The 26,285-nt window shown below is 36.3% G+C and overlaps 2 protein-coding genes across 2 annotated transcripts; one reads left to right on the top strand and one right to left on the bottom strand.

Annotated features, from left to right (window-relative positions):
* Positions 1–893: 893 nt before the first annotated feature.
* LOC125875002 (eukaryotic translation initiation factor 3 subunit B) lies at positions 894–6,313 on the top strand. Its single transcript, XM_049556055.1, has 11 exons — positions 894–1,164; positions 1,634–1,871; positions 2,742–2,888; positions 2,999–3,127; positions 3,323–3,451; positions 3,528–3,611; positions 3,688–3,812; positions 3,987–4,179; positions 4,269–4,801; positions 4,884–4,992; positions 5,730–6,313. Exons 1-11 carry the CDS (start codon positions 1,043–1,045, stop codon positions 6,072–6,074), a joined length of 2,154 nt encoding a protein of 717 aa, XP_049412012.1. The 5' UTR covers positions 894–1,042; the 3' UTR covers positions 6,075–6,313.
* Positions 6,314–7,374: 1,061 nt separating this feature from the next.
* Positions 7,375–26,020, bottom strand: LOC125874991 (DNA replication ATP-dependent helicase/nuclease JHS1). Its single transcript, XM_049556044.1, has 34 exons — positions 25,305–26,020; positions 24,074–24,241; positions 23,758–23,991; positions 23,610–23,672; positions 23,286–23,471; positions 23,152–23,205; positions 23,008–23,069; positions 22,147–22,279; positions 21,891–22,001; positions 21,665–21,761; positions 21,413–21,495; positions 20,410–20,475; positions 19,314–19,473; positions 19,136–19,187; positions 18,946–19,003; positions 18,705–18,815; positions 18,125–18,181; positions 16,849–16,983; positions 16,511–16,765; positions 15,574–15,648; positions 14,016–14,137; positions 13,853–13,925; positions 13,645–13,749; positions 13,329–13,496; positions 11,166–11,235; positions 10,931–11,082; positions 10,568–10,645; positions 10,404–10,496; positions 10,174–10,311; positions 9,002–9,041; positions 8,828–8,901; positions 8,591–8,725; positions 7,799–7,918; positions 7,375–7,688 (listed from the first exon to the last, which is right to left on the bottom strand). The coding sequence occupies exons 1-34, from the start codon at positions 25,908–25,910 to the stop codon at positions 7,530–7,532; spliced, it is 4,293 nt and encodes a 1,430-aa protein (XP_049412001.1). The 5' UTR covers positions 25,911–26,020; the 3' UTR covers positions 7,375–7,529.
* Positions 26,021–26,285: the final 265 nt, after the last annotated feature.

The following is a 26,285-nucleotide window of genomic DNA, read 5'->3' as shown; positions in this document are numbered from 1 at the left end:
TAATATATACTTATTAAAGAAAATTATGCTCTAGGTCTAGTAGAGAAAAATATTTATCCAACGTAATTCAATATAAATTATTATAATATCATATTCGACTAAATTCGTTGTCTCGATCGAGCAGTACTTCATATGCTTACCAAATCAAGGGAAAATTAAACTAATAGGAATTAAAGGTTTTTTTTTTTAAAAAAAAATCATGACCTTACGGATTTGGTCACGTCACTGTAAAACATAGACATTAGTTTCTACTCCTTCCAAGTAACAAGTGAATGACTTTGTGACACACTAACGTGTAAACACTATTTTGTACTGATTTAGGAGACAAAACATACTTTTAAAATTTATAAATTACAATTGATGAAGAAAAGAAACGCAAGACCTTCATGATTTAATTTTTCATATTATTCTCAGCATATTGACGTGGTTATTTATATGTCAATTACTTGATCGTTACAATTGTTCTAGTAGAAGAACAACTTGAGCACCAAGGTTAGTAACTTAAGCACCAAGAATAGTAACTTGGGCAAAGAAATCTGTTATCGTAGGTGGTCTCCTCTAAACCACATGGTATTTACTATTTTACGATAATATATACTTATTAAAAAAATTATGTTCGATGTCATATAATATATTATAATATCATATCTGATTTAATTTATATTTATGTATATGTATATTTAATGTATTATTATTCACTTTTATATAAGGTTATAAGATATTATTATAATGTTTTTCTTCAAATATAATTTTTTCTTCTTTTTCTTCTTCTTCTTCTTATTATTATTATTATGAATACGGGTATAGTTTAAAGGGTTAAAGCCTATAGTATTTGTGCCCGCGGAATCGACCCGTTTACCCGGAGCAGAATTATAAACCCTACTTACCTCCCTGTGCCTGCACATTGCGCTCTATCCCTAAAGGCCTAACCTCACAACTTCTCCTTCAGCTTCAATTCAAAGTGGCTATCTTCGCACCTTCTCATAGTCGAATTGAGCACAGAAAAAAAGTTAAGCAAAGAGCATAAAAGTAGAATTCAATCATGTCGGAAGTGGTTTCTATGGAAGAAATCAGAGCTATATCTGATAGGCTTGGTGTGGATCTTACACAAATCGATCTGGACTCTATTCATCTTCCCCCTGGTGATGATTTGGGGATACCCAGGTCTGAATCTTGATTTTGCTTGCACTTTTATGTGCTTCTGCTACTTTGCTGTAAAGTGTGTAGTTTTTTGTTTCATTGAGGTGAGGTCTTAATGTTTTTTTTAATTTCTTGAGTTTGAATTTATGTCTTTAGTTGATAGTTTTGAAAAGATTAGAAAGTTTTAGCGTTTTTACTGGGTGTTTGAGTTTGTTGGATTTATTATCATATTCATATCCAGTTCAATATATTAAGTTTTCATACCGACTGCTATGTCTGGGTTTCTCTTACCGTTCTTTTATTGAGTTTGCAAATTATGTTGTGAAGATTTGATTCGATTTATATATCGATTATTATGTGTTCAGCTTAGTCTTGTTTCTTTTGTTTACGCTTATATTTTTCCTATAATTATTTTTGGTTTCTCATTTGCTATGTTTTATATTACTTTTTATGGGTCTTGAATTTGTGCTGTTTTTGGATGTGACGAGGGCAGTGACGATGAAGACTTGTTGGAGGAGGACGCCTTGGAGGAGGATCAAGGTTTTGGAAACATACTGGTGGTGGACAATCTTCCAGTTGTGCCTAAAGAGAAATATGAGAAATTGGAAGGAGTAGTTCGGAAAATTTACAGCCAACTTGGTGTTATTAAGGAGGGTGGTCTCTATATGCCTGTTGATCCTGAGACTCAGAAAACACTTGGGTACTGCTTTATAGAGTATAATACTCCTCAGGTACTCCAATTTGTCTCTTTTAGCAGCCATAGAGTATCTCATTTTTATAGACAGAATGCTTGAGACTTATAACTGAATTGTTTAGAGATGTGATTTATTAATTCTTCTACCATCTTTATGTTTGTGATAGGTGATGAATATGTTGTCTCGACTTTTGATTAGTACTTTCTATGTGCAAATCTCTTACTTAGCCTAAGAAGAATATTAATCCTTTTGTCTCATGTTAGGTGACACTCTTTTTTAAGACGGTCCAAAAAAGAATGACATCTTTCTATATTTAGTAACAATTTAATTATAAAATGCCCATCATTATCCCTAATGAGATGATTTGTAACCACACAAATACTTGTCTCTTATTTTAGACCACAAGTCTCTGAAGTCTTCCTTTCCGTCTTAGATACCGTACCTAGTCAAACACCATCACATAAATTGGGATGAGGGGTATGTGATTATGAATGGATAAAAGATATAAAAATGGAAATTCCAGCTGAAAAGTAAAATGCTCACAGGCTAGCACCATGTCATCTACACTGAGAAATTATGAAGTGTCATAATCTGTCTTTAGTTAGATGATGATTATAAACATGTCTTGGCTGTATCCTAGATTTGTTATACTCTAAGTCATGCTTGTGTGATGTGGATATAAGGAACTTATATGGTTCAAATGTTGTGATCCATGGGTTACTAAGTGCAGGAAGTTGGTCACTGTTCACTTGTCTATCCACTTTTTTTTAATTGTTATATCCAACTATGAACTAAAAGGTAGAAATGGATCTGCGTGTGTTGTTGTTGGAGTGTCTAGACAACCTAGGAACATATCTAATTTCATTTGGCTAATGATCATCATGTTGCTATGTTTTCCTGCTTTAGGAAGCTGAGCTGAGTAAGGAGAAGACACATGGATACAAGTTAGATAGGTCACATATATTTGCTGTTAACATGTTTGAAGACATTGAGAAGTTCCTGAAAGTTCCAGATGAGTGGGCTCCACCAGAGATCAAGCCTTATGTTCCAGGGGTTAGGCTCTTCACCAGCTCTGTGTTTTTCGTCAGCCAGCACGGAGTCTTAAATGCTAGTGTCAGTTTTTCATTCATCTACTATTACTGAGATGTTTGTGTCGCTGGCAGGAGATGCTGCTAAAATGGCTTACTGATGAGAAAGCTAGAGATCAGTACGTGATTCGGTCTGGCGGTGACACGGAGGTCCTCTGGAATGATGCAAGACAAATGAAGCCTGAGCTTGTTTATAAACGTCCTGTAAGGAGACTTGTATTCTTGTTTTGCTCATTTAGCTGTCAACGCATGGTTGTTCTTATTTGTACTGTTTGGCATCGCATATTTTCAAAAAATGAAATGCTTCTGAACAGAACCTTCATCATTCAAAGGATATTTCTTTCTTTCATGCAGATGGGCCATTACTAATCTTTGCTAATGATGTCTTCTTGAGTGCAGTATTGGACTGAGAGTTTTGTTCAATGGTCCCCTATGGGAACTTACTTGGCAACAGTTCACAGACAAGGAGCTGCAATTTGGGGTGGTGCCACCACTTTCAACCGCCTCATGCGCTATGCACATCCTCAGGTTAGTTTTGTGCTTATTTCTCTGAAATAAACGTATGCAGGTTTCTGTGACTTAAATCTACAGAATTTAAATGCAGGTAAAGCTGATTGATTTCTCCCCCGGTGAGAGATATCTGGTGACATACAGCAGCCATGAACCAAGTAACCCTCGCGACACTCACGTAAGTTTCAGCTTTGTGTTGTTTGTATACCCAATTGTGGCCATACTATGTCCTCTCTAATACAGATTTCTTTCAGAGGGTTGTGCTAAATATTTTTGATGTGAGAACTGGAAAAGTGATGAGAGATTTTAAGGGAAGTGCTGATGAATTTGCAGTTGGAGGAACTGGAGGTGTTACTGGTGTGTCCTGGCCAGTCTTTAGGTGAGCTTTGATCCTATTGTTAGAGGCATTTTCTATCCTTCTCTACCACCTCTTTTAGTCACTCCTAACATTTGCATACTTGATTGTATACTTAGATATGGGAGTCTCAGAAATACAATGAAAAGTGGATGGTGGGATACTCTTTTAACTTCTTTTTTTTTGAAATGATTTCAGGTGGAGTGGTGGTAAAGAGGATAAGTATTTTGCAAGAATAGGAAAGAATGTCATCTCTGTTTATGAAACAGAGACTTTCTCACTTATTGACAAGAAATCTATCAAGGTTGAAAATGTTATGGATTTTAGCTGGTCACCAACAGATCCAATTCTTTCACTCTTTGTTCCTGAATGCGGAAATCAACCTGCCAGGGTTTGTTCTAGAACTTCTATGCAAGTTGCCAGTAATTTGGAGGAACTACTCATATTTGCATTTGAATTAAACCTGTGTTAAATTGACAGGTAAGCCTTGTGCAAATCCCAAGTAAAGAGGAGTTGAGGCAAAAGAATCTCTTCAGTGTAAGTGATTGCAAAATGTATTGGCAAAGCAATGGAGACTACCTTGCTGTCAAAGTTGACCGGTACACGAAGACCAAGAAAAGCACATACACTGGTTTTGAGCTGTTCAGAATCAAAGAACGGGATATTCCAATTGAGGTTTTGGAGCTTGACAACAAGAATGATAAAATTATTGCATTTGCTTGGGAGCCTAAGGGTCACAGATTTGCTGTCATCCACGGTGACAACCCCAGGCCAGATGTCAGTTTCTACTCTATGCGGTCTGGCACTAACACGGGCCGTGTTTCAAAGCTGACAACTCTCAAGGGAAAGCAGGCTAATGCTCTCTACTGGTCACCTGGAGGCCGCTTCATTATTTTGGCTGGAATGAAAGGTTTCAATGGACAGTTGGAATTCTTTGATGTCGATGAGCTTGATACCATGGCATCTGCTGAGCATTTTATGGCAACAGATGTCGAATGGGATCCAACTGGAAGGTAGTTGGATTTTGCTCTCATCAGTTTTACCCTGTAAGACCTTCCTATTTGGTCCTTATGTTTTTTTATTTTGCAATTATAGGTATGTAGCGACAGCTGTTACTTCAGTTCATGAGATGGAAAATGGATTCAACATCTGGTCTTTCAACGGAAAGCTACTGTATAGGATACTCAAGGATCATTTCTTCCAGGTAATAATCTTACCATGTGTTTTTTGCAAGAAAAAGCTTAAATAGTTCCTTATTTTCGGGCTTGAAACTCAAAATCATCCTTGTTCTTTTATATAGAGCACAAATAGGCCTTATTTTTTAACTGGAAAAAGCTAGTGTGAACATACTTCCAGCCGTCATTTATTAGAATCTGCTCTGCCATCAGCGCGTTGCTTACTGCACTTTTTTTCCCATGTTATATTACTGTGTATTTACTCTTTTCATTTTAATAGATGTAGCAAGGATATCATAAAGAGTTGCTTTAAGTGAAAAAAGACGAGAACGGTGAGATTATAAGAGGCTAATAGCCAATTTTGTGAGATATATTATTTCTCTAATCTCTGTTCAAGATGTCACAAGCAAGTAGTTATGATGAAGGGTTGCGATTGTGTGGTCAGTGGTGTATGTTAGGTGACTGCTCGAGGGCTGGGTTTATGATAGTTAAATGTGCTAGGACTTGTGTCTTCTCAGCACTTTAGGTAGGTTTCCTGCAGTTTTTACTTTGCAGTTTGCACAATGAGAACATTAAGGTAGGTCCTGCAGTTTTTACTAGTTTTGTTAAATGTGTTACAACCTGTCATCTTTACTATGTTGTCTTGTAATTGCTGTGCAGTTGACCTCTGGTTGGCTATGCCTTTTTGTTCTTTTTCTGAAGGAATATGCTTATATCCATTACATGATATATTCTGTACTCATCACATTGCTTCTTGTTTGTGCAGTTTTTGTGGCGCCCTAGGCCACCATCCTTCTTGAGTAAGGAGAAAGAGGAAGAGATTGCTAAGAACTTGAAAAAATACAGCAAGAAGTATGAAGCAGAGGATCAAGATGTTTCATTGCTGTTGAGTGAGCAAGATCGTGAGAAGCGAAAGAAGCTGAAAGAAGAATGGGAAGCATGGATTAATGAGTGGAAGCAGTTGCATGAAGAGGAGAAAATGGAAAGGGAAAAGTTGCGTGATGGGGAAGCCAGTGATGAAGAGGAGGAATACCAGGCAAAGGAAGTTGAAGTAGAGGAAATACTAAAAGTTGATGAGGAGGTTATTCCTTTTGAAGAGAGCCAACAGTGAATCCCAGTCCAACATTTTCTGCGACAGCCACGAAGGAGAAACAAATTGAGTTTTAGGTAGGAAGGATATTTGGTTAAAAACTCCTCTTTTTCATTTTTTTCCCGACACATTTTCTTTCATTTCATTGCTTGTTGGTTTATATACTATTCGGAGTTGTCTGTTAGTCAGAAGTTCCTGTTGCCAATGTGCAATGAATTTGATTACAAAAACCTTTTCATTATATTTTTGTTGGGTATCTATCTGCAAAGGTTTTTTCCTGCCAGTTAGTGATTTATGTGCAAATGTACGTGAGTATATTAAAATTGTGCATAATAAACTGTTCACTACATAAACATACATTTTAAGCCTTCGAAAATTTCATCCAACTTTACCCAATTACCTGAACATCATAGCTAAGAAAACAGAGGCAAAGCATCATTTCTCTCTCCCTAAGTTTTCATAGATCCATTACCAGACACCAAAACCTTTCCTGATCAGGATACAAAATTAGCATATAACAATTTTTATCTGAAAAAATAAACATAACTCATCATAGCAATGCCTAGATTGAAAACCATGTCGACAACGAAAAAGTATTTACGACATGTTTTTAATAATACAAGTCTTAATTCTTTTTCCTTTACACTACTCAATTGAGTTCTATCTTTTTGAGCTGATGTTCTCTTATATAGAGAATTCCAACATTGAAATTCAAATCTGAAAGTAATTTCAACATAATCTTCCAACAAATCTCTTTCTTCATCAAAATATGATGATGGGGATACGGAGGAGGGACAAAGCTTTGTACATAGATTTTCCATGCATATTTCACCTGATTTTGTATGTGTCTGGGTATATTAATATCAGTTCCAAAACAAGAATAGGGGTAAGTGGTCGCTCACATAGTCCCATACATTAGTTTGAGTGTAAATTACTTTTCAGCTCAACTTTAAGGGACTGAATGTGTATTTTTTCATATTTTCTCTGGTGAGAGAAGGCTGTGAGATGAATCTACGGCGGTATTTTACTTCAGAGCCGAATTTTAGTTTGCTGGTTTGATAATGGTAGGGAATTTGCGAATTCTCAACATATTGTAATAACAGTAGTTTTAACTTAGTTGGCTAAATGCAATAGATACAGGCTCCATGTTTTACCATTATTTATGTAGGTAAGAAAAATATTGGTCTATGACAAATGCCTCTAAACTGAAGATGCAAATTTAAAATTTTGACAAATGCCTGCCATTTCTGTTACTGATGAAAGTGTAAAATATACCAGCCTTTAATCCAACAAATCATCGGACATTCTTTGATAAGTTTGCTCTTGAATTTCATTTCACGGTAGAATTCTCGGTTTTTTTACAAAAGAATGGGCGGCTGGGTGTGGTGTCAATATTTACATGTAACATTAGAGAAGTAGATTTTGCAATAATTTACATGACCGCAAATCGCACAATTTGGTGCAATATCTTTACCATCATCTCAGGTTGGAGCATCTTCTCAATTCTGGTTTATGAGCAATATCCTTCTTGGAGACGCTTAAAATGCCACCTTGCTCTTCCACTTTTTCAATAAGAAGCTTAAGCAGAGGCACGGTCGACAGCGTAATGCATGAACCTACCATTATCAACTTCTTCTGTATGATCAACAAAAGAGAAGTACATTATCACTTAAAGAGTCGGGATGAATTTGTGCAAAAAGTTCCAAAAAGAAGAAAAATTCCATTCAGAGGAACCGTATCTAAACCTTGGCACGAGTAAGAGCCACGTTAATCCTGTGCCAGTCTCCAAGCAATGAAGAAATGTAGTTCCTTGGATTTTCACTTGACCTCACGAAGGACAGCAGAATGCAATCTTTATCTCTTCCCTGCAAACATAGATTAAAACTACGACAATTAGGAGCAGCAAGGTACTAGTTTCTACCTAAGAGCCAAGAGGCTAAGACATTAGTAGTCACATTATTTGATGCAACTGCAAGACATCCTCAAGCCACAGAAAAATGACTCTAGAAGCAAGCCGAGTAGATTGGATCATTCATGATTTGCAAACGAGCTTTTGGAAGGCTAATAACTGACACAAGATAATCATGAACGGTTGAGGACAGATGGGAAACCAATTGTACGAGGACTTAAGTAGCTTTATCTAGGGCCAAGTCAACATTGAACGAAAGCTATTGTCTCTGAAGTAGCATTGTTAGATTAGAATTCTTGTTCTGGTCTAGGGTGTTGTGAAGTTTTAGGCTTCCGAATTTCTGTTTCATAAAAGGAAAGCCAGCCATTTTTCTGCCTTCTTTCATCTGGCATTCAGGCTGCTATAGCCATATCAAAACCATATACTAGACTAACCAAGGTATATAATTGACAACTACTAAACATGTCAAAGGATAACCCTAGACAGCTATGCTTCTATTTAGGCTGGTCTACTGATTTTCTTTCCCTTCTATTATCCCATGGGGTAAAGCAGCTTCTTCTTCTGAATAAGAAAAGTTGAAAACTGAAGATGTTTTTCGAGAATGTAATCACATCAGCATAAATATTACCTGGTATTTATCAATTGTATGTATCTCCACTGATGTGGACACAGCTTGCCGGATAAGATCTGCCTGAGAATTGTAGGGTGTAATGATGCCTATTTCTTCCTCCAATATACCTCTGCTCAACAATCTACACACGATCTGTAGGCCAAAATTATACAGAAATTGGAGCTTAATATTTTCTTGTTATCCGATGCTAATGGTCATTAAAATGTTCATGGAAGAAGCAAGAGGCATTCACACCTCGGCAATGATATTTGCTTCCACTGGGTTATTTACAGCTTTCCGGTCATTTGTTTCAAATGCAAGCAACAAATCTAGTTTGGAAACAAGGATGATGCGACAGTTTAGGACAAGGACATTAAACTTCATTTGACAAGCCTGCATAATTTGACTTGAGATAGAAATTTGCCCAACCTGTGTTTATAAAGACGACGGGTCTGTTTGGATTCATTGCCTGTCAAGACCAATCAAGCCAGATTATTTCACAGAATAGAAAAGCAAGCAATTGGGGTATCAACCCTCACAATTCATACAACATATTTTCTGGAAGTATAATTTCTTAAGATGAGGTTATCCTGGTCAAATATTGCTCATACCAAATCACTGCACCAAATCGATCCTTTTAACTACATTCCCATCATGACCTTTGTAAAACAAAATTGAACTCCTTGTCTTTTCCCTACCACTTTGTACAAAATTGAGAAACTGTGGACAGCGACAATATACTCTTCAAAAGACAAGAGAATTAAACAACAATTCTGTCTCATTAATACAAGGTTAGCGAAGAACATGTTTGTAGGCTATTTTGTTTTTTCCTTGGTTTAAACATATTAGATCAACCAAATAATTATCCAAAAGCGTCACGATTCACAAGTAGTAGAGCTTCAGTTAGAAACTGGATCTTTTTATGTTTCCGTGTTAGGACATAAAAGAATGGTAAGCAAAAAACATATCGCAATGTGTCTATATACCAGACGGAAACACTAAAACTAGAGATGCACTAGGTTTTTACTTGACCCCTCTCTTTCATTTGAGTGCATATACTGACTTTAGAAAAAGAAAAAATTTTAGTGTGTGACACTCATCTAGATTACCGTTAATCAGCAATATTCACCAAAATAAGCACATTGAAAAAGTACATATAAATGGAAACGTAATACTCTAAGATGACAGCTACACTGTGGTTATGACATGATACATGAGAATATGACCAGACTTACCCTTGAGAAGCAATTAGAAAGTGCAGATTAGTTTGTGAATGTCAGAAGAACAAAATTTGCTAGTATTAACTTAGCAGAGAAGAACCAGCAGCTCAGACGCTTAACTTATTTACAGGAAAGAACTTATGAGTACTCAAACAATGACAAGTTTCATCAGGTGTATAATTCCCATCCAAACATCAGTCATTTTTAGAAGGCGCTTGCCTCTTTGGAACATGTATTGAATAAAGTAGCATCATAGTTGGAAGCAACCTCTATTTTCCATCCTATGTCATTCTTTCCAGATGAGGCAGGCCTCTTATGTTTGGATCAGTACTAAAATAAAGTAGCATCAAACTTGGAAGTAATGAAATCAGTGACTAGTACCTCCTTTATCCACTTAGGCCCAGATGGCAATCCTGTGTACTTGATTTTGGCATTTTCTACTTCAGAAGAACCACATCGCAATCTGTTACCATATATCAAGGCATTTGATAATTCCATTATTGCTGCACACATGCGGTACTGCAAGTTGTAGCATAGTAGTGGCAACTATATCAAACTGGACCAACGTCAGAGGTGGAAGGAAACAACATCTTACTGAATTTTGAAGATACCTGGCTTTGCAAAGCACAAATTGCTTGGGGATGAGCTTCTGAGAGTCTGCAGAACAGGCTTACTGCCATTCCATATTCTCTAGCTTCTGCACTCTAATATGCAAACAGATTTTGTGTCACAAGTTATAATCGCATTGGAGCTAGCAGAGGAAATCAAGAAATACCTGGACAAGTGGTGGTAATTGATAATGATCCCCAACTAGAACAAATTTTGATGCAAATGTCAATGGTCCCAATGATACCTGGATTGTAAATCTAACATTATCATTTCTTTTCCCAAAATAGATTTGTCATCTGGCGACAAATGTAGTTTCTTAAAATAACTAGCTATAGAAACATAGAAGAGAAACGCACAGGAGGCAGTTAGTTTGGCTTATATAGAACAACTGCAACCAATAAAGGCTAGTTTAGCTTATATAGAACAATTGCAACCAATAAAGGCTACAACTATGACAAGTTAACCTCATTCACTACCTTTATTGACCAAAATGTTCAAATCTTTACTGCAACCCAAAGTGTGAACGTACCGGCAACGTAGTTTGTCCAGCTTCATCCATGATACACACATCAAATCTCTTGTTTGAAAGCAATGGGCTAGTTATCCCCAAACATGTAACAGCAACAACTTTGCTTTGCTCTAGCCTTAGCTTTATCTCTTCAAGACCATGAGTGTCCATCACTGTAAGAGAAAGTCCAGAAGTAAGTTAGTATTCCATGGGGCAATCATGAAGCAACTCTTTGAAAATGTTACGAGAAACCAACTTGATAAGCAATTCTCACGAACTTCCTCATGCACAACCTCATATCTTCCAATACGTATAAAATCTATACCCTGCAACACTATATATGTTAGTCCCACTTCCCCATTGAAGTGGTACTTGGATTGTTATGTGTATATAAAAGCAGTTAAGCAGTACATCACTTGTGTCTTGTGGTTGACAGTCAGCAGAACATACCAGAGAGTAAAGCACTAGGAAAAGTATATGATACTCATTACTCGGTAATAAGTTGTTGAAGTATGTAAAGAGAACATTTCTAGCAGAACATTTCAAAAAATCCATGCCCTTAGTGGAAAGAAGCAAAGAGAGATCTTCCTCGATAACACTTACATGAGTGAGTCAATCGGCTTCATTTTACTTGCGAACAAGCTACAAATGTAGTCTAATATCTAAATGGATAAAGTAATGTATCTTTTACTTGGAAACTAGTGAAAATATCATTAACTAATAAAAGGGTGCTCTCCCTAACAACTTAAACTTTTAGATGAGATGGTCACACACTTCAACATGGTATCAAAGTAGTCAGAGGTCCTGGGATCGAATCTCACCGCCACCCGAATTTAAAAAGAATTTCCACATGCTTGGCCCATGAAAAAGAATCAGGCCCGCACATAAGAGGTTGTGTTGAGAATATCATTAACTAATAAAAATGTGCTATTTTAACATGGTATCAGAGCAGGCAGAGGTCCTGGGATTAATCTCACCGCCACTCGAATTTAAAAGGAATTTCCACATGCTTAGCCCATGAAAAAGAATCAAGCCCGCACGTGAGGGGACGTGTTGAGAATATCATTAACTAATAAAAGTGTGCTCTCCCTAACAACATAAGTTTTTAGATGAGATAGTCACACACTTCAGCAGAAACATATATACACGAAGAGTAATCGTCATTTAAATTAATATTGGCCGGCTCTGGATAATCTAAATATATGTAAAGACGGGTTAGAAGGATAAGATTTGGTTTACCACGATGAAGCTAATAGTCTATATTTGTTTAACCCTTCGCCTAAGTCTCACTAACATTTAGCCAAGCAGCTTTTTGAATTCATCTGACAGCACTATCCAACACTTTCCATGGTGAGGCAAAGTAATACATGAACTACAATATGCAAGACAATTACTACAAAGTAAATGCCATGTGTTTCATCAATTCGGATTCAAGATATCCCTCGTTCAGAATTTCTGATAGTCATTAGTTAGTTTTTCTTTAAAATGCTTTAAATTACAAGACAGTTTGAAGGTTATTATTGATTATATTAGAAAATGAATGCCTACATTTGAGTCGTTCTTTCTTAAAGAATACATTGAGTTAAGCAGAAAAGTTGTAATGTGTTACCTTATCCATTGAATAACTACACTTTCATAAATAGAATGCTTTTATTATTTAATTAAAAGTCAACAAATTGCAAATTACCCTATGAGAATTCCCTATCAAAATAATTACCCCACGAGAGTTAATACACACTTCCAGCAGAGCTTCAAATTGATAGATATAACACATGGGCATATCCAACCTCAAAAGCTCGCTCAAGAGAAGAGTATTACACAAGTTCATATAAGGAGATCAAATGCCCACCCCACAACCGATGTGGGAGACTTAACACCTCCCGTCACACCCAGGGCTGGAAGCCTAGTGCATGGATCAAGAACAACATCTGATGAACGAATTGGGATGGGCCTAGCACTGATACCATGATAAATACAACACTTGGGCCTAGCTCTGATACCAAGATAGATACAACACTTGAGCCTAGCTCTGATACCATGATAAATACAACGATTGGGTAACTCACCCTCAAAAGCTAGCTCAAGAGGATAAAGAGGAATGATGATGTAACATTAATACCAGTAGCAGCAGCTAGGGACTGTAGTTGCTACAGTAGGCCCTTCTTAAATCATCAGTTTCATCCTAATGCTACACATTAACTCATATGCATGCCTCACACTGAATGTATATTTCTACATTTTGCTAAATCCAGCTTTTCCAAGATAGGACCTAGTTAAAGAAAGAGTTTATACAATGTTGACACCAGTTTACAGCAAATACCTTCTAAATTTATGATATACAACATAGTCTGTAAATAAAAGTAGTTAAACAAAGAACAAAGCACTAAGTTTCTTAAGTAGCATCAAGGATAGAGATGACCTGAGACTTCAGTTTGAGAAGCAAATTGTCAACAGCTGAATTTGTATAGGAGGTAAGCAAAATGGATGAACCTCTCATCAACAGTGCCTTCACAGCATAGACCATAGTGGATGTTTTGCCTGTCCCTGGCATTCCTAGTATCAGCACGTAATCCTTTGCTGTAAGTATCTGCAGTAATGACAACTCAATATGTTGTGGGTACCCAATACAGCTTTGTATCTAGTTTATTTCAAGTATGATTCTGATAATTCACCGTATTTGTGATTTTCAGGTGCAACTATAAATCAAATTATAGATAGTTTCAATAATTCTTCACCTTAAGTATGGCTCTGCGCTGATCATCATTCAAGTTTTTTTCTGACCAAATGTATGAAATAGCAGGATCTTGACTAAATTGACATCCACTATCAAACCTAGGCACCTGCAGAAATTCATAGGTAAGATTCTTTTTTATCATTCATTAATGAGGGTGGTTGTGGCTGACGAGCTGCAAATAAAATTTCATAATTAAGTAGAGCATTCACCTCCAGATCAACTATCATCTTCCTCAGATGAGAACTCTGCTCATTTTGCAGAAACAGTTGTATGAGGTTGAATCTTCAAAACCAAAAGCAGGAGTAAATTACACTTGAAAAAAAAGGTGTGCTTCAGATGGAATAATAAAACATAACAAAAATATTAGAACACCTCATAATTGCAAATGAACCCATGAATTCATCTTTATTAATTCGCCACAACTGTTGATGAAGATCTTGTGCCTGTGAAGTCCGGCTGCTTCCTGGTAGCCTTAAGCGTTTGGAAAGAGATACCTGCATAATGAAAGTAAACTATTAGAAAGTTAAAAGCTGGGCATGCTTCTTTTGTTTTTTCACATATATTGGACCCAAAATCCAAAGGAGTCTCCATGGTTCAGCTTACATTCCAAACTTGTCCAGAATTATCATAAAGGATTATAAATCCACATTATTATATTTTTTTCATCAAAGAAAAGCATGGGAATGTAGCCTGGTTCACTTCAGAATGAGTGGCAATGGACCTTTACCACTTGAAAACAATACTATGATAGGATAGATAGGCTAGGTTGTGGGCAAGCAATCTTGTATAAATATAGATATATTTACAGCAAAAGCTTTGGCTTGTAAGTAAATATAGTAACCTGCAAACTAGTGTGCTTTAGTTGTAATTATTTCTTAAGAAGAATGCTGGTTTAGAAAACTTCCGAGCATACACTTTTTAAGCTTTTCATTCTGGACAATGCTTCCAGGTCCTGAAGTAGTTTCCCTTTTTAAAGTGGAACAAAATTGAAGATTCATGTGAAGCTTTACTTCTGTTAATCAATTAATCAAAATATAGCATTTTTATGATCCCTTGTATAGGCTGGAGCTACCTTCATATTAAAGAAAGGTAAAAGCTTTTCAGCTGTTGAAAGGGACCAAACTGAGAGCTAAAGCATTAACAAAGATACTGGTGGATGGGATATATAAGTAGGCGTTTGGCAATAGAAACCAAATATCTATCACTTTTTTTGGAATTTTCTAAGTTGGAGTTGAAACTAGAGTTGTATTTGGTTATGTCTTTTGCAAATGAGAGAAGAGAGCATTTAATTTGGAATTATGAAGATGGAGTTAGAAAACAAGTTATAAGCTGATAAGTAGGCGTTTGGCCATAGAAACCAAATATTTATCACTTTTTTTGGAATTTTCTAAGTTGGAGTTGAAGATAGAGTTGTGTTTGGTTATGTTTTTTTGCAAATGAGAGAAGAGAGCATTTAATTTGGAATTATGAATTTGAAATTTTCATGGCGAAACACTTATTTTCAAATAAAGTGAATATTTTTTATGGCTAAACGGGGCCTAAATTTCCTATTTTCTGCTGGAACAAATGAGATTATTTCAAAATTTTGGAGTGCTCTACTCTACCTAAGGAGGATAAAAAGAAGGAACTGAAANCTTGTCCAGAATTATCATAAAGGATTATAAATCCACATTATTATATTTTTTTCATCAAAGAAAAGCATGGGAATGTAGCCTGGTTCACTTCAGAATGAGTGGCAATGGACCTTTACTACTTGAAAACAATACTATGATAGGATAGATAGGTTAGGTTGTGGGCAAGCAATCTTGTATAAATATAGATATATACATGCATCCTAGGCTTTTTGTAGCCTTTGGTTAAAAATAGAGAGTCAGTAAAGTAATAGCAACTCCTCCTTTATAGAATGAATTGGTAAAGATACAATACTTACCGAGATGCTAGAGCAACTCATATCTACAACAACTCCAGTAGCTATTAGTATCCCACTAGGTTCAGTGCTTAATACCTGAATAATATAAAATATATAATGTCATACCGTCGCTCATGACCACAAATACAAACAAACACTTAAAAGTCTGCACCTTCAGTTCAGACAATCATAACTCGTACATAGGAGAAAGTAGAGGATGAGACCAACAAATCAGCTAATAAGAGGTCCAACAAAATTAGAAATTACTCTATTTACTGTCAACTTTTACAAACGTAAGCCATGACCCCGACTAAATCAGGAAGGCCCCCAGCTTTTCAGAAAATAATTGATTAATATTCTGTTTCTGTCATTAATAGTAAAAATAACTTCCTTTTCCTATATGAGCTTCATGAAGCATAGCCAGTCTCAAACCCAAGTAAGCCGAAGGGTTTTGATAAGTTGATGGTTAGTGTGAAAGTAGAATCTGACTACGATAAATCCTCTAAGGGTTTTGATAAGTTGATGGTCAGTGTGAAAGTAGAATCTGACTATGATTAGTCGTCTAAGTTACCGAATTTGTGGGATGAGCCCAGAGCCCACCAAGGAATGTGCTTTAGAATAGAGCAGAATGAATACAGAGGATTCCTGCAGCTCACAACTAATTTAGGATTAAGACATAGTTGGTTGATTAAATTCTGAAAAGCTTCATAACTTTACAAAATCAACTAAATGAATCATTAGTTCAAGCCATGAGATTAATATAATCCACAGGGACAGGATCATGTAATTCACTAGAGATGCATAATATAACAGCTCTGTCTCACCACTGGTCTACTGGAGACAAACAGATGATGTTATACCAATGGACCAGTAATTCTTGCTTCAGCGGAATGCTGTGAAAAACTGAAAATAGAGCATTGAGGGCATAAAACAAAAAGAATACAGGAAAGAAGAATACCACATAGTCCCCGTTCCTAAGCGAGGATTCAAATTTTTTGACAGGAAAAATGGAACTGTTCAGAGCAGCTCCAACCTGTTGATGAGTGCCCAAGGAAGTCCAATCTCGATGTACAAAGTGATACGTAAATTGATTTCCTTTGCTAAAGTTTGCTGGTGTGGCTCTTTCGGACGTATCAAGGACAAGAGAAGATAAGCAAGGAGCATAAAGGTCATTCTTTAAACTTTGTGAAGACCAAATTTGTTTCTTTACAACCTGAAAAAATAAAGTTAATAAGTAAAGAGATATTTAATAGTCAGGAGGGGATTTCTTAATTCACAATCGACCTTGTATTGTACCTCAACTTCTTTAGCCTCCAAGTCAATCAACTGATCCCATTTTTGAAGAAAATTATTATGTGCATTTGTTAGATGGCTAACAAGTGAATCAAACACACTACCCAAGCCGCTGCCTTCTGTGGTGCCACCATATGCCTACGAAAATTATTCGGGATACAGTAATATAAGTTTTTAATTTCGACGAAGTTCCATTACTATTGGAAGGTTAATGTTCCCCATAATTAGATATATAATTAAGATGAGAATTATGCAGAAGTATTTTAGATCAAGATAAAAGGGCGGACTTTCATGTCAACATTGATTAGGCTCATTTAGGAAACATAAATATTGATTTATCCTCCTCCTTTATTTTACCCAATTGGAAAAACAAAAAAGGAAGCAATTGCCACTCATTTATCAAATATGTTCCTTAAGTCCTTCCACAGCAAGATGCTGTCTCCTCATCATTAGGCAAATTGATTCATATTCAGAAAAGCTGTGACCCCTTGATTACATTTTTAGCTTCTTAAACCTGAAGAAGTTTTGGCACTTTTGTCAAGAAAATTAAGACCTAAGAAAACTAGTACATGTTGTAATACAGATGTTATAAATGCAATCTTTTGCCACAGTTCGGGTTCAAAATAAGTACTAGTTGTAGCATAAATGTCAAAAGTTAGTCTTCTGATGCATTTCAGGTCTAATGCTAGTAGTCTAAATATGGCATGTGTAATGATAATTTTTTGTTGATTGTTAAGTACCAATATGTCTATCAGAAAGTACCTATTTCACCATAACCACATGAATGGGTAAAAACCCGGAGAAGAGAACTACATTGTTCTATGTGAGTGTAAGCTATTACATTTGCATAGTTATTACAAGCATATTCGCCAACCAAAGGATGTAGTTACTAATTTCAGCAACTAAGCTCCCCTGTTTTCTTCTGTAGATGGTTTATCATTTGAGTTCTCAGAATCTTCACTAATTTTGAAAGTAGAACATTTTATTNTAATCCGTCTGTGACCCGCCCTTTGGACCAATCACAGCCTTCTAAACTCGGTGGATAATGGGCCCACCCCTCTACCTTCACTAATTTTGAAAGTAGAACATTTTATTAATAGGCAAGCAGAGGTAAAGATGCTATAATGTTTTAGGATTGATAGCTGAGTTATCATGGAGCCCCTTGAACCAATTATTTTTGAAGTCTATATAAGTAAAAGGGAAAAAAAGGATGGTTGTCGCAATGAAGACCCTGAAAACTCAAAGTACCTCCATTTCAAAAAAAAAAAACTCAAAGTACCTTATGATAAATGGTACAGACATTGAGGTGGCGACAGCCTCTGCACATATTTGGACTCTGCATCAAAAGAATGAAAATCAACAGAGTTAGTTACTAATGTCTAGCAGATTTTGTTAAGCGAGTTCTTTTTGTTCAGGTAATAAGCTAATTCATTTCTGATCGCATTTGTGGTGTTTACTTATAATTTAAGGCGATAAATGATGGTGGCCTGGGATAGCAGTGGAATATGACAACCATGCTTAGGTTTCTGTAGAGAAGAGTAATACCGTATACAAATTATGAAGGTGTACTCAAAATGAATTACACTATTAAGGGACAAAAAAACACTGTGACCTCCTTGTAAACAACCAAACCAAGGAGAGTGGGGATATATTTCAGTAAAGTTTTTTATATGTTACCAGCAATAAGTAGGACACGAGAATGAGGGATAACCCTGAATATTAAGTGGACAACACACTGTTATGTGCAAGCCGATCAGTAATATATTCAATGACTAGTAAGTAGTAATGCAAAATATCAGCACTAGCAAACACTTTTGTATTTGATCCAAGTGTAACAGGATGAGATGTAGATACCTTACCTGTAACATTGGTGGCAATTGTTGAGTTATGGAGGCCTTGAGAAGATCATTTGCAAGTTCATTACGGCGCATTATTAGGCCAACCAAGTCAGATCTGCAAACAGTTATCCCCTTGAAAAATGAACTGTAGTGTTAGAAGGTTGGAAAGGAAAAGAAAGGCAATTTATATAATTCCTAGAGATGCTTGTTTTTAACTACTAATCAAAAAGAAAAGAGAAGCAAAAAAGATGCTAGGTTTTACCTGTGTCTGATCTGTGTGCAGATAATACAGAAGACCATGGCCAATATGCTGCGAGTATCTAGTAAAGAAAAAAAAAGATAACGACAAGATGAATCTGTAAACAATAATGAAAGGAAAATATACAACTTACAAGGAAGTAACAAAATATGTCAACAGTAGGTGAAAAATTATGCAAGTAGGCAGGGTTCACCTTTCTGACATTAGAAGGGTATACAACATGACTTGAGCATTATGTTCCATAGCTGCCTGCAGAATGTAATGTCAGCAGTAACCCCGAGGTTAGGTGCCTAGCAAGAACATGTAAAGTGGAGAATTATCGTCATTTCACAACTAAGTGGTACTATTTTCACAAATGCTCAAAAAAAAACTTGCCTGCCCATTTGTTGCCTTCCCAGTTTTAAATTCAAGAGGCATAATCATCTCATTCAGTACATTGGTGTTGGATTTTACATTTACTTGCAAGGATGCATCGATCATGCCTTTCAACCCATATTTTGGAGCCCATGCCATTTCTTCAATGTCAAGTACCTATATTAAAGGTCATCCAAAAAGAAAAGAATATAAACTTGGGGGAGGATAGACAGACTGGACTGTGACCATGTTATATATATTTCAAAGAAAAACAATGAGGCAAACATAAATTCTATCATGTTGTAGGTAACATTATGCTTTCTTTTTTTGAGAAAAAGTGTCTGGCATGTAGGTTATGCGAAAAAGCACCATTAGTTGCATCATAATGCAGTTTAATGTCCTTTAACACAAATTATGTCTTTCAGGAAAACTGCTCAAGACCCAATCAAACCTAATAAATTAGGCATAATCTTGGATAAATAAAGCAGTCCCAAGTGCATGTAGCTAACGTAATTGAAGGATGAATCCTGTAAATGCTTGGGGAATGTACGTAGTAACTTTTGTCTAGGTTATGAGAAAAAATGTTGGATCATCATGTGCCATTGGTTGCTCAATACTAAACATCCTTTAATAATCTCCCTACCACATAAATTTTACAAGCACAACTTACATCTAATGTCCCATAACTCATCTACTAATAATGAACCTTTTCTTTTAAAAACATCTTAACATTATAAAGTAGGAAAACAATTTACATGAATTTACTTATTCCAGTTGCCACACTATAGTATAATAGATAGAGTGAGTGAATTAAGTTTCAATTTGAGGTTGCTGTGTAAAGCTCGTTGATTTTTTTATTTTGTTCATCACAAATCACAAATATGATAAGACACTAATGTTAGAGATAAATATGTTAATGGAACAGTTTCTAATGATCATCCTGATGTGGTTAATGCTTTATCTATCAGAAATATTTGCAAATTATGTTTCTGAGAATAAACTAAGCTCATACCTCAAGATTATAAGCTATTTGATGCCTAGCCTTAAAAGGTATAGTTTGGAAGTATTAATTCAAGCCGGCATTACCAAGAAAGGAAAAGGGAGATTTCTTACTTCAGATACTTTAATCTTCTTAGCTCCATCTTCACTTCCAAAATCAATACTTGGGCTTTCTGAAACCTAAGAGTTACAATAAGTTAAGCTCATAAATATATTAGGTAATAATGGAGAGAAATAATATCAATGTGGGAACAGATGTAAGATTCCGCACAAACTCAAGATGTATTGAGAATCAAACACAAAAGATCTAGCCACCACTGAAGCAGAAACTAATGGAGAATAGAGCAAAAGGAAAATTGTTGCCTGTGTTACATGGATCCTTAAAAAACTCTGCTGCACCTCAGTCGACCTAACTTGATAAGGGTGCGGGTGTGAGATGCCACCACACTTGTCTAATTCACCTAGGCTGCATTGGTTACAACTAACAACATGACCGAGAAGCATAGTTTAGCTGTGTTTTGGGTTTAGATCATAGTAAGGCAGCTCATCTGATATAAAATCAATGAGTAGATCTCACCTCCCCTTCCCCATAACATAACTAGAAGGGATAGCGCATCTACAGAAGAGAGAGTATGGGCCCTTGCCCAACATTTAGTTTAGATTTAGGTGATGACAAATCATACCTCTAGATCCAGCCCAATACTAGATACCCACACCTGTATCCATGTATTACACATTTTGGCTGATGTGACAAAGAGGACTAGCTTATGTACAAAGAATTTGGAACTTAGTACTCTGAAGGATGGGTTTAACTACGCTTTCTTTAGGTACCATAGACAGCTTTGTATTTCTCAATTGTTTCATTTGAATTTTACAAGTGATTTGCACAAAATCTGTAAATAATCCATAAAATGTCACATTTCTGTATATAAAAAAAAATCTTGACAGGGTTGCATGCATTGCTGAACAAAGAAACCTGATTTAATCTTAGTCAAACAAGGAGTCCACACCATTCTAAAGTTTCGAAATCACAACACTGCCTTTCCAGCATAGATACTATTGGCCTCAAGATAGTGTTTAACAACAATCAGGCTTGTTAAATTGTAGAGCCATTTACCTCTGAATATCGGAAGGAACGTATCCAATTCAGCAGTTTTGGAATTGCCTCAATCAATGTCTTGTGAGTATCATTTTCATTTACTGCAATTACCATAAGTTTGAGTTAGTGTTGAAAGGAATGGATCATGTAAGTGCTTTACAGGACACAGTTCAGTGAAAATTATCCTTCAAGGAAAGCATGTTTTCAGATGGCCAACGTAAATAATAAAACTTCACAAAGGAGCAATTGGTAGAAACTTATGTTCCCCACCTCCACATGCATATAGGCTCTCAAGACTCTTCTGGAGCACTACCCTTGCATAATCCTCCAAGAATTCTTTTGTAGGAGACTCTCTGATCAGCCCAGCCTGAAAACAGTAGTCAGTCACTTTCATATGATATAGTTTCTAGTTCATGCATAACAATGAAAATATAAACAAGGAGAGTAAACTAAACCTATGGGCATCGAAAGACAAGGGACTTTTAATTCATAAAACCTGAAACATCTGATGTAATAATGTGCCAATCAATGCTGAAGCTGAATACTCGCCAGATTTTAACCTCTCATCCAGCACAGCTCGCCTTGAGCAACTGAAGCTGCCAGCAACCTAACAGAATACTCAACGTTCAAGATCAATGGACAAAGAAGAAGAATCAATTGGTGGAAGCAAGACTTTCCAAAAGTTAGAACAGTGAAAGACAACACTTTGAGGAATTGAAACAAGCAAATGAAAAGTAATTGCTCAGACATACCCTGGTTCCAGAAACTAAAATATCTGGATGAACAATGAGAAAATTCTCCCCGCGGTTTATTTCACATTTTCCTTCACTGTCAAATTCACCAATGACATGAATAGTATCCCCTGGTGCAACAACACTATAGCACCTGAAAGGAGATTTATGTTTCTCATCAGTACCATGTCTGTCAATAATTAGAATTGCAAAGCTTAAGAAGAGACTATTTCAATCCTCTTCCACAAATGGTTCGTACTGATAATAAATTACAGTTTCTCACAACTTGAAGGTATTAAGATTAAAACGAAACAATGCAGAAAAGTGGATGGGACTAAAATATCGTCTTCTGTCTTTGGGTTTAGGATAAAGATGCCTTTGTATACTCAAATGCACGATAAACAAACATAACCTGCTACTCAACATCAAAAGACATTTAATGTCAGAGGCCCAGAAGAACAGGGAACAAACTGGTCTTTAGAAAGTCCTTCGAGTAGTAATCTCTGTTTGACATGATGATCTCATTAGGTCTGACAGTTCTAAAGAAGCAAATAATAATATAAGCAACACAATGCACATTGAGATTATTGTTCTGCAAGACTAAAAATTCCATGACAACTATACTTGTTGGTTGGGAAGATGATGTAAGAGTAGCAATAGAATTTGTGTTTGAGTAGCAAGTCATTGTGAACAGGAAAGTTCATCTTCCATATTGTGGTTGTCTACACTCTACTATAACAGAGATCGAGAGAAAACTATTTAAGAGTATTGTTTGTCTATTATAAAAGAGACTGTCAATAAAATAGCTTGTTTGTGAATTTATGTTTGAAGTATATTCAGCAGCTTGATGAGTGAAGAAATAACAGAGATTCAACTCATTACCACTCATCCCTCAATTGCAAAACCCTTTCTTCTCCACCTTGTTCATTCAGCAAGCGCAAAACCTGAAAGTCATCAACAGGTGTCCACACATCACTAGTTTTATTGAGAACTCAGAAAGGTTTTAGCAAGGCGCTGCGCACAAACCTTGAAGGAGCACTGTGGCCCAGATGTTTCAACTTGTTCATGCTTCTCAGAAACCTGTAGTTTCATATGGATAAAAGTAAATTGATCATAATTCACATAAAGGGTCTATTTACGTAAGAGAAGAGCTGGCATACCTCCAATACAAGAAAATAGATAGTTGATTCTTCCCTTTGGTCACTTGAACAAAAGTTTTCTGCCAATTTTTGCAAAACGGCAGTTGGCTTAGCTGGTCCATCATGACCATGGGATGCAATTTTCTCTTCACATTGTGGTTCAACAGAAATTACATCTTCTACTTGGTCTAAAAGCTCAATCAATGCCTGAAACAGGATATATAGACCTATAAAACACTGGGACTATCGAAGTATGACTTTACACCTTCTGCACAACATGGGTTTAGAAATGAGTAACAAATGTTAATGATTGCATTAGCTGAAAATACCAGAGGAGTCAAAGACCTTTTTGTGTTGCCTGGAACCAAACTGATCAGTGGCTTCATTAGAATCAACCACGTTGGCAGGCTGCATTAATTGCCAGAAATTATCAGGAACATATCTTCTACAAGAAACCTAACAGATTATACTTGTTTGATGATGCAGAAACTACCTTATCACTGCCGTATGTCAGAGATGGTGGAGTCTGAAAAGGACTCTGACTGTTGATTACTTCAGTTTTGTTCGGGCAGTTAGAGTTTCCATTGTTTTCCCACAAATCCATTGTGTGATCTGTGTTTTTGTTTCTCATGCTAGCCGTATTTGAGCATACTAACGATTTATCAAGTGCCTTCGGTGGAGGTGAACAAAGCCATTTCTCAAACTTTCTTTCTGTCTCAGGAGGCGTCTGCAGTAATCATTAGTGTTAGTATTACAATGATCATTAACAAAACATGTCCCACAGCATACTGTACATTATATTAGTGCACCTTTTTCAGTGAACATTCTTGAATATTTAAGTAGTTGAACCGTGATGAATCCGCCAACACCTTTACCACCTTTGGTAATTGTTTGGACATGGCATGAAGTCGTTCATTCACTGGAGATATTCTCCATGTTACTTCATCACCTCCATCATCCTGGCTTTGCTTGATCAGCTAACAAACAACAGCATATTAATTCATTAACTGACAAGCAAACTTGGAAAACGTTTGAATTAGTTAGATTTTATTCTTCCTTGACCATGGATGCAATAGTCTAAGGATCCGAAAATATAGACTAAAAGGTGCATTAAGTTTATTAAACGACTGGTGGATTCAAAATCCTCCTTGAAAGATATAAGAGGTTGCTGGGGGCGAAGAAGACCATCTACATGTCTTCAAAATTCTACAAGCTGGAAATCCATGCCATGTCTATACAATGTTTGTGATAGATCTCTGAGGTTAGAGACCTAAACTCCCCAGTTCTGCAGTGAGAGATTAACAACCTCAACCAAAACAACTCTTATAAGCAAACTGGCCCTACAACAAGCTAAGTCCTGTAGCATGGAGCTGCAGAGAATACGTCTTAGTTTATCTCCTACTTTCATTGTCACATTTGCAACATATTGATGAACCAGGGAAATACACTTTTAGTGGTTAGAGTTATTACTCTCCTACTTCATTTTTTTAGTGGTTAGAGTTATTACTCTCTTATATAATTGTTATTACTCTTCCCTTTAACTTCCCTGGTTTGTAAGTTCCCAAATAGACGGCGTATCATCTGCTAAAAATTTCTTCATGCTACTTTCTTCCTCTCATAATGGATTATGGATTCAAATTAGACTTGCTACTGCTTTGGATTGACTAAGCTTCCTGTTCCAGGAATAACCAAGTGGACAGAGTGTTCTCCTTCCCAACTTCAAATATAAAGTAGAACAAGAATTAGACCTTCTACAAATAGCAAATACTGCTGAAAAATGGGTACTTTAGCTTTAGCTTCACTGACACAGAAAACTGCATTGCCTAAAAGTCTTTTTTCATGATATATTACATCAAAGAGCTTACTGGCTAATTTCCTCCCACCCTTGACCTTGACCCGATTCCTCATTCACGCAACTTCTTGTAGAATGAGTCTAAAAAGTTGCAATCTTGTAAATATTGAGTAAACAAGGAGATTCTTCACTCATCTACACGCATAATTAGTTCTGAGTAACAATCATCAGAAAATAAAGGCAATTACCATTCCTGGAGAAAACTTGAATCGCTTGTTCAAAGATACAGACTTGCAAAACTCAGGCGTTACTTCTGCATCATTTCTCTCCTCCCCTGAACCTGCAGCCACCACAATCTCAGTAGGTGTACTCTGAGATGGACTACCCGATTCATTGTTTTTCAAACTAACACTACTGTCTTTATCCTTAAATCTCTCAGCTACATCAACTTTATCTGATTCGACCACATTTCCATTGCTTTTAACTTGTGACACTGAATTAACCTCGTCAAACTTATTGAAATTCAATCCACTTTCACCTTTCTGTGCAACGGAGTTTGTTTCATTAGAATCTAAACACCTTAAATCTAAAACATTTCTAGGAGTTTTGGATACTGATACACTAGAACTTTCTTTAGGGTTTTGCAATGAATTGGGATTAGGATTGGAATTAGAATTGTGGGGAACAAGAAGGGACTTGGATTTCTGTGAGAGTGCATTTTGGGTGTGGCGTTCAAAGAAATGCTGGATCCCAAATTTGGACGGCTGAGATTGCTGCTGCTGCTGCTGAAGATTCTGGTTTTGAATACTTGATTTCTTTGTTGATCCTGAACTTGTTCTTTTCTTTGGAGGCATTTTACGTTTCGATCGAACTGAGCTTTTGCTATTCACCGGAGAACAGCTAGGGCTTTAAGTCAATCGGAGAAGAAAGAAGTTGAAATTGTGTAAGAACTCAGAGATGGATTTTCCCGCCAAAAGAAATATGGGAGAATATTAGGAGGGAGTGAAACTGGACCGTCGGATTTGACTACCAACGGTACCGATAAAAAGTTGGATTTATTTACAGTAAAAACAAGCGAAAGTTTTCGTAAATTTTTTAATATTTTAATTTAATTGAGTTACAGGGTAATACAAGCATTTTTTCCAAAAAATAAATGCTATAATTCACAATTTTTAGTTTAAATATTAATGTTACACTCTAGACAAGAGAAAATGTTTTTTTAAAAGAGT

This window comes from Solanum stenotomum, chromosome 1, assembly GCF_019186545.1.
Source record: "Solanum stenotomum isolate F172 chromosome 1, ASM1918654v1, whole genome shotgun sequence".
In the NCBI taxonomy this organism is placed as follows: domain Eukaryota; kingdom Viridiplantae; phylum Streptophyta; class Magnoliopsida; order Solanales; family Solanaceae; genus Solanum; species Solanum stenotomum.
Note: the sequence above shows the minus strand (reverse complement) of the source record. Positions and strands in the feature narration are given on the sequence as shown.

Bases quoted from the DNA above. Each gene is read 5' to 3' on its own strand.
- LOC125874991 (XM_049556044.1), bottom strand. From the start codon at position 25,910: ATGCCTCCAAAGAAAAGAACAAGTTCAGGATCAACAAAGAAATCAAGT. The intron at 14,138-15,573 runs GTAAGTATTGTA...TTCATTATGCAG, and splicing joins TGAGTTGCTCTAGCATCTCG to GTATCTCTTTCCAAACGCTT. The intron at 8,902-9,001 runs GTTGGGCAAATT...TTTCCAAACTAG, and splicing joins CGTCGTCTTTATAAACACAG to ATTTGTTGCTTGCATTTGAA.
- LOC125875002 (XM_049556055.1), top strand. From the start codon at position 1,043: ATGTCGGAAGTGGTTTCTATGGAAGAAATCAGAGCTATATCTGATAGG. The intron at 3,452-3,527 runs GTTAGTTTTGTG...ATTTAAATGCAG, and splicing joins TGCGCTATGCACATCCTCAG to GTAAAGCTGATTGATTTCTC. The intron at 4,993-5,729 runs GTAATAATCTTA...TTGTTTGTGCAG, and splicing joins TCAAGGATCATTTCTTCCAG to TTTTTGTGGCGCCCTAGGCC.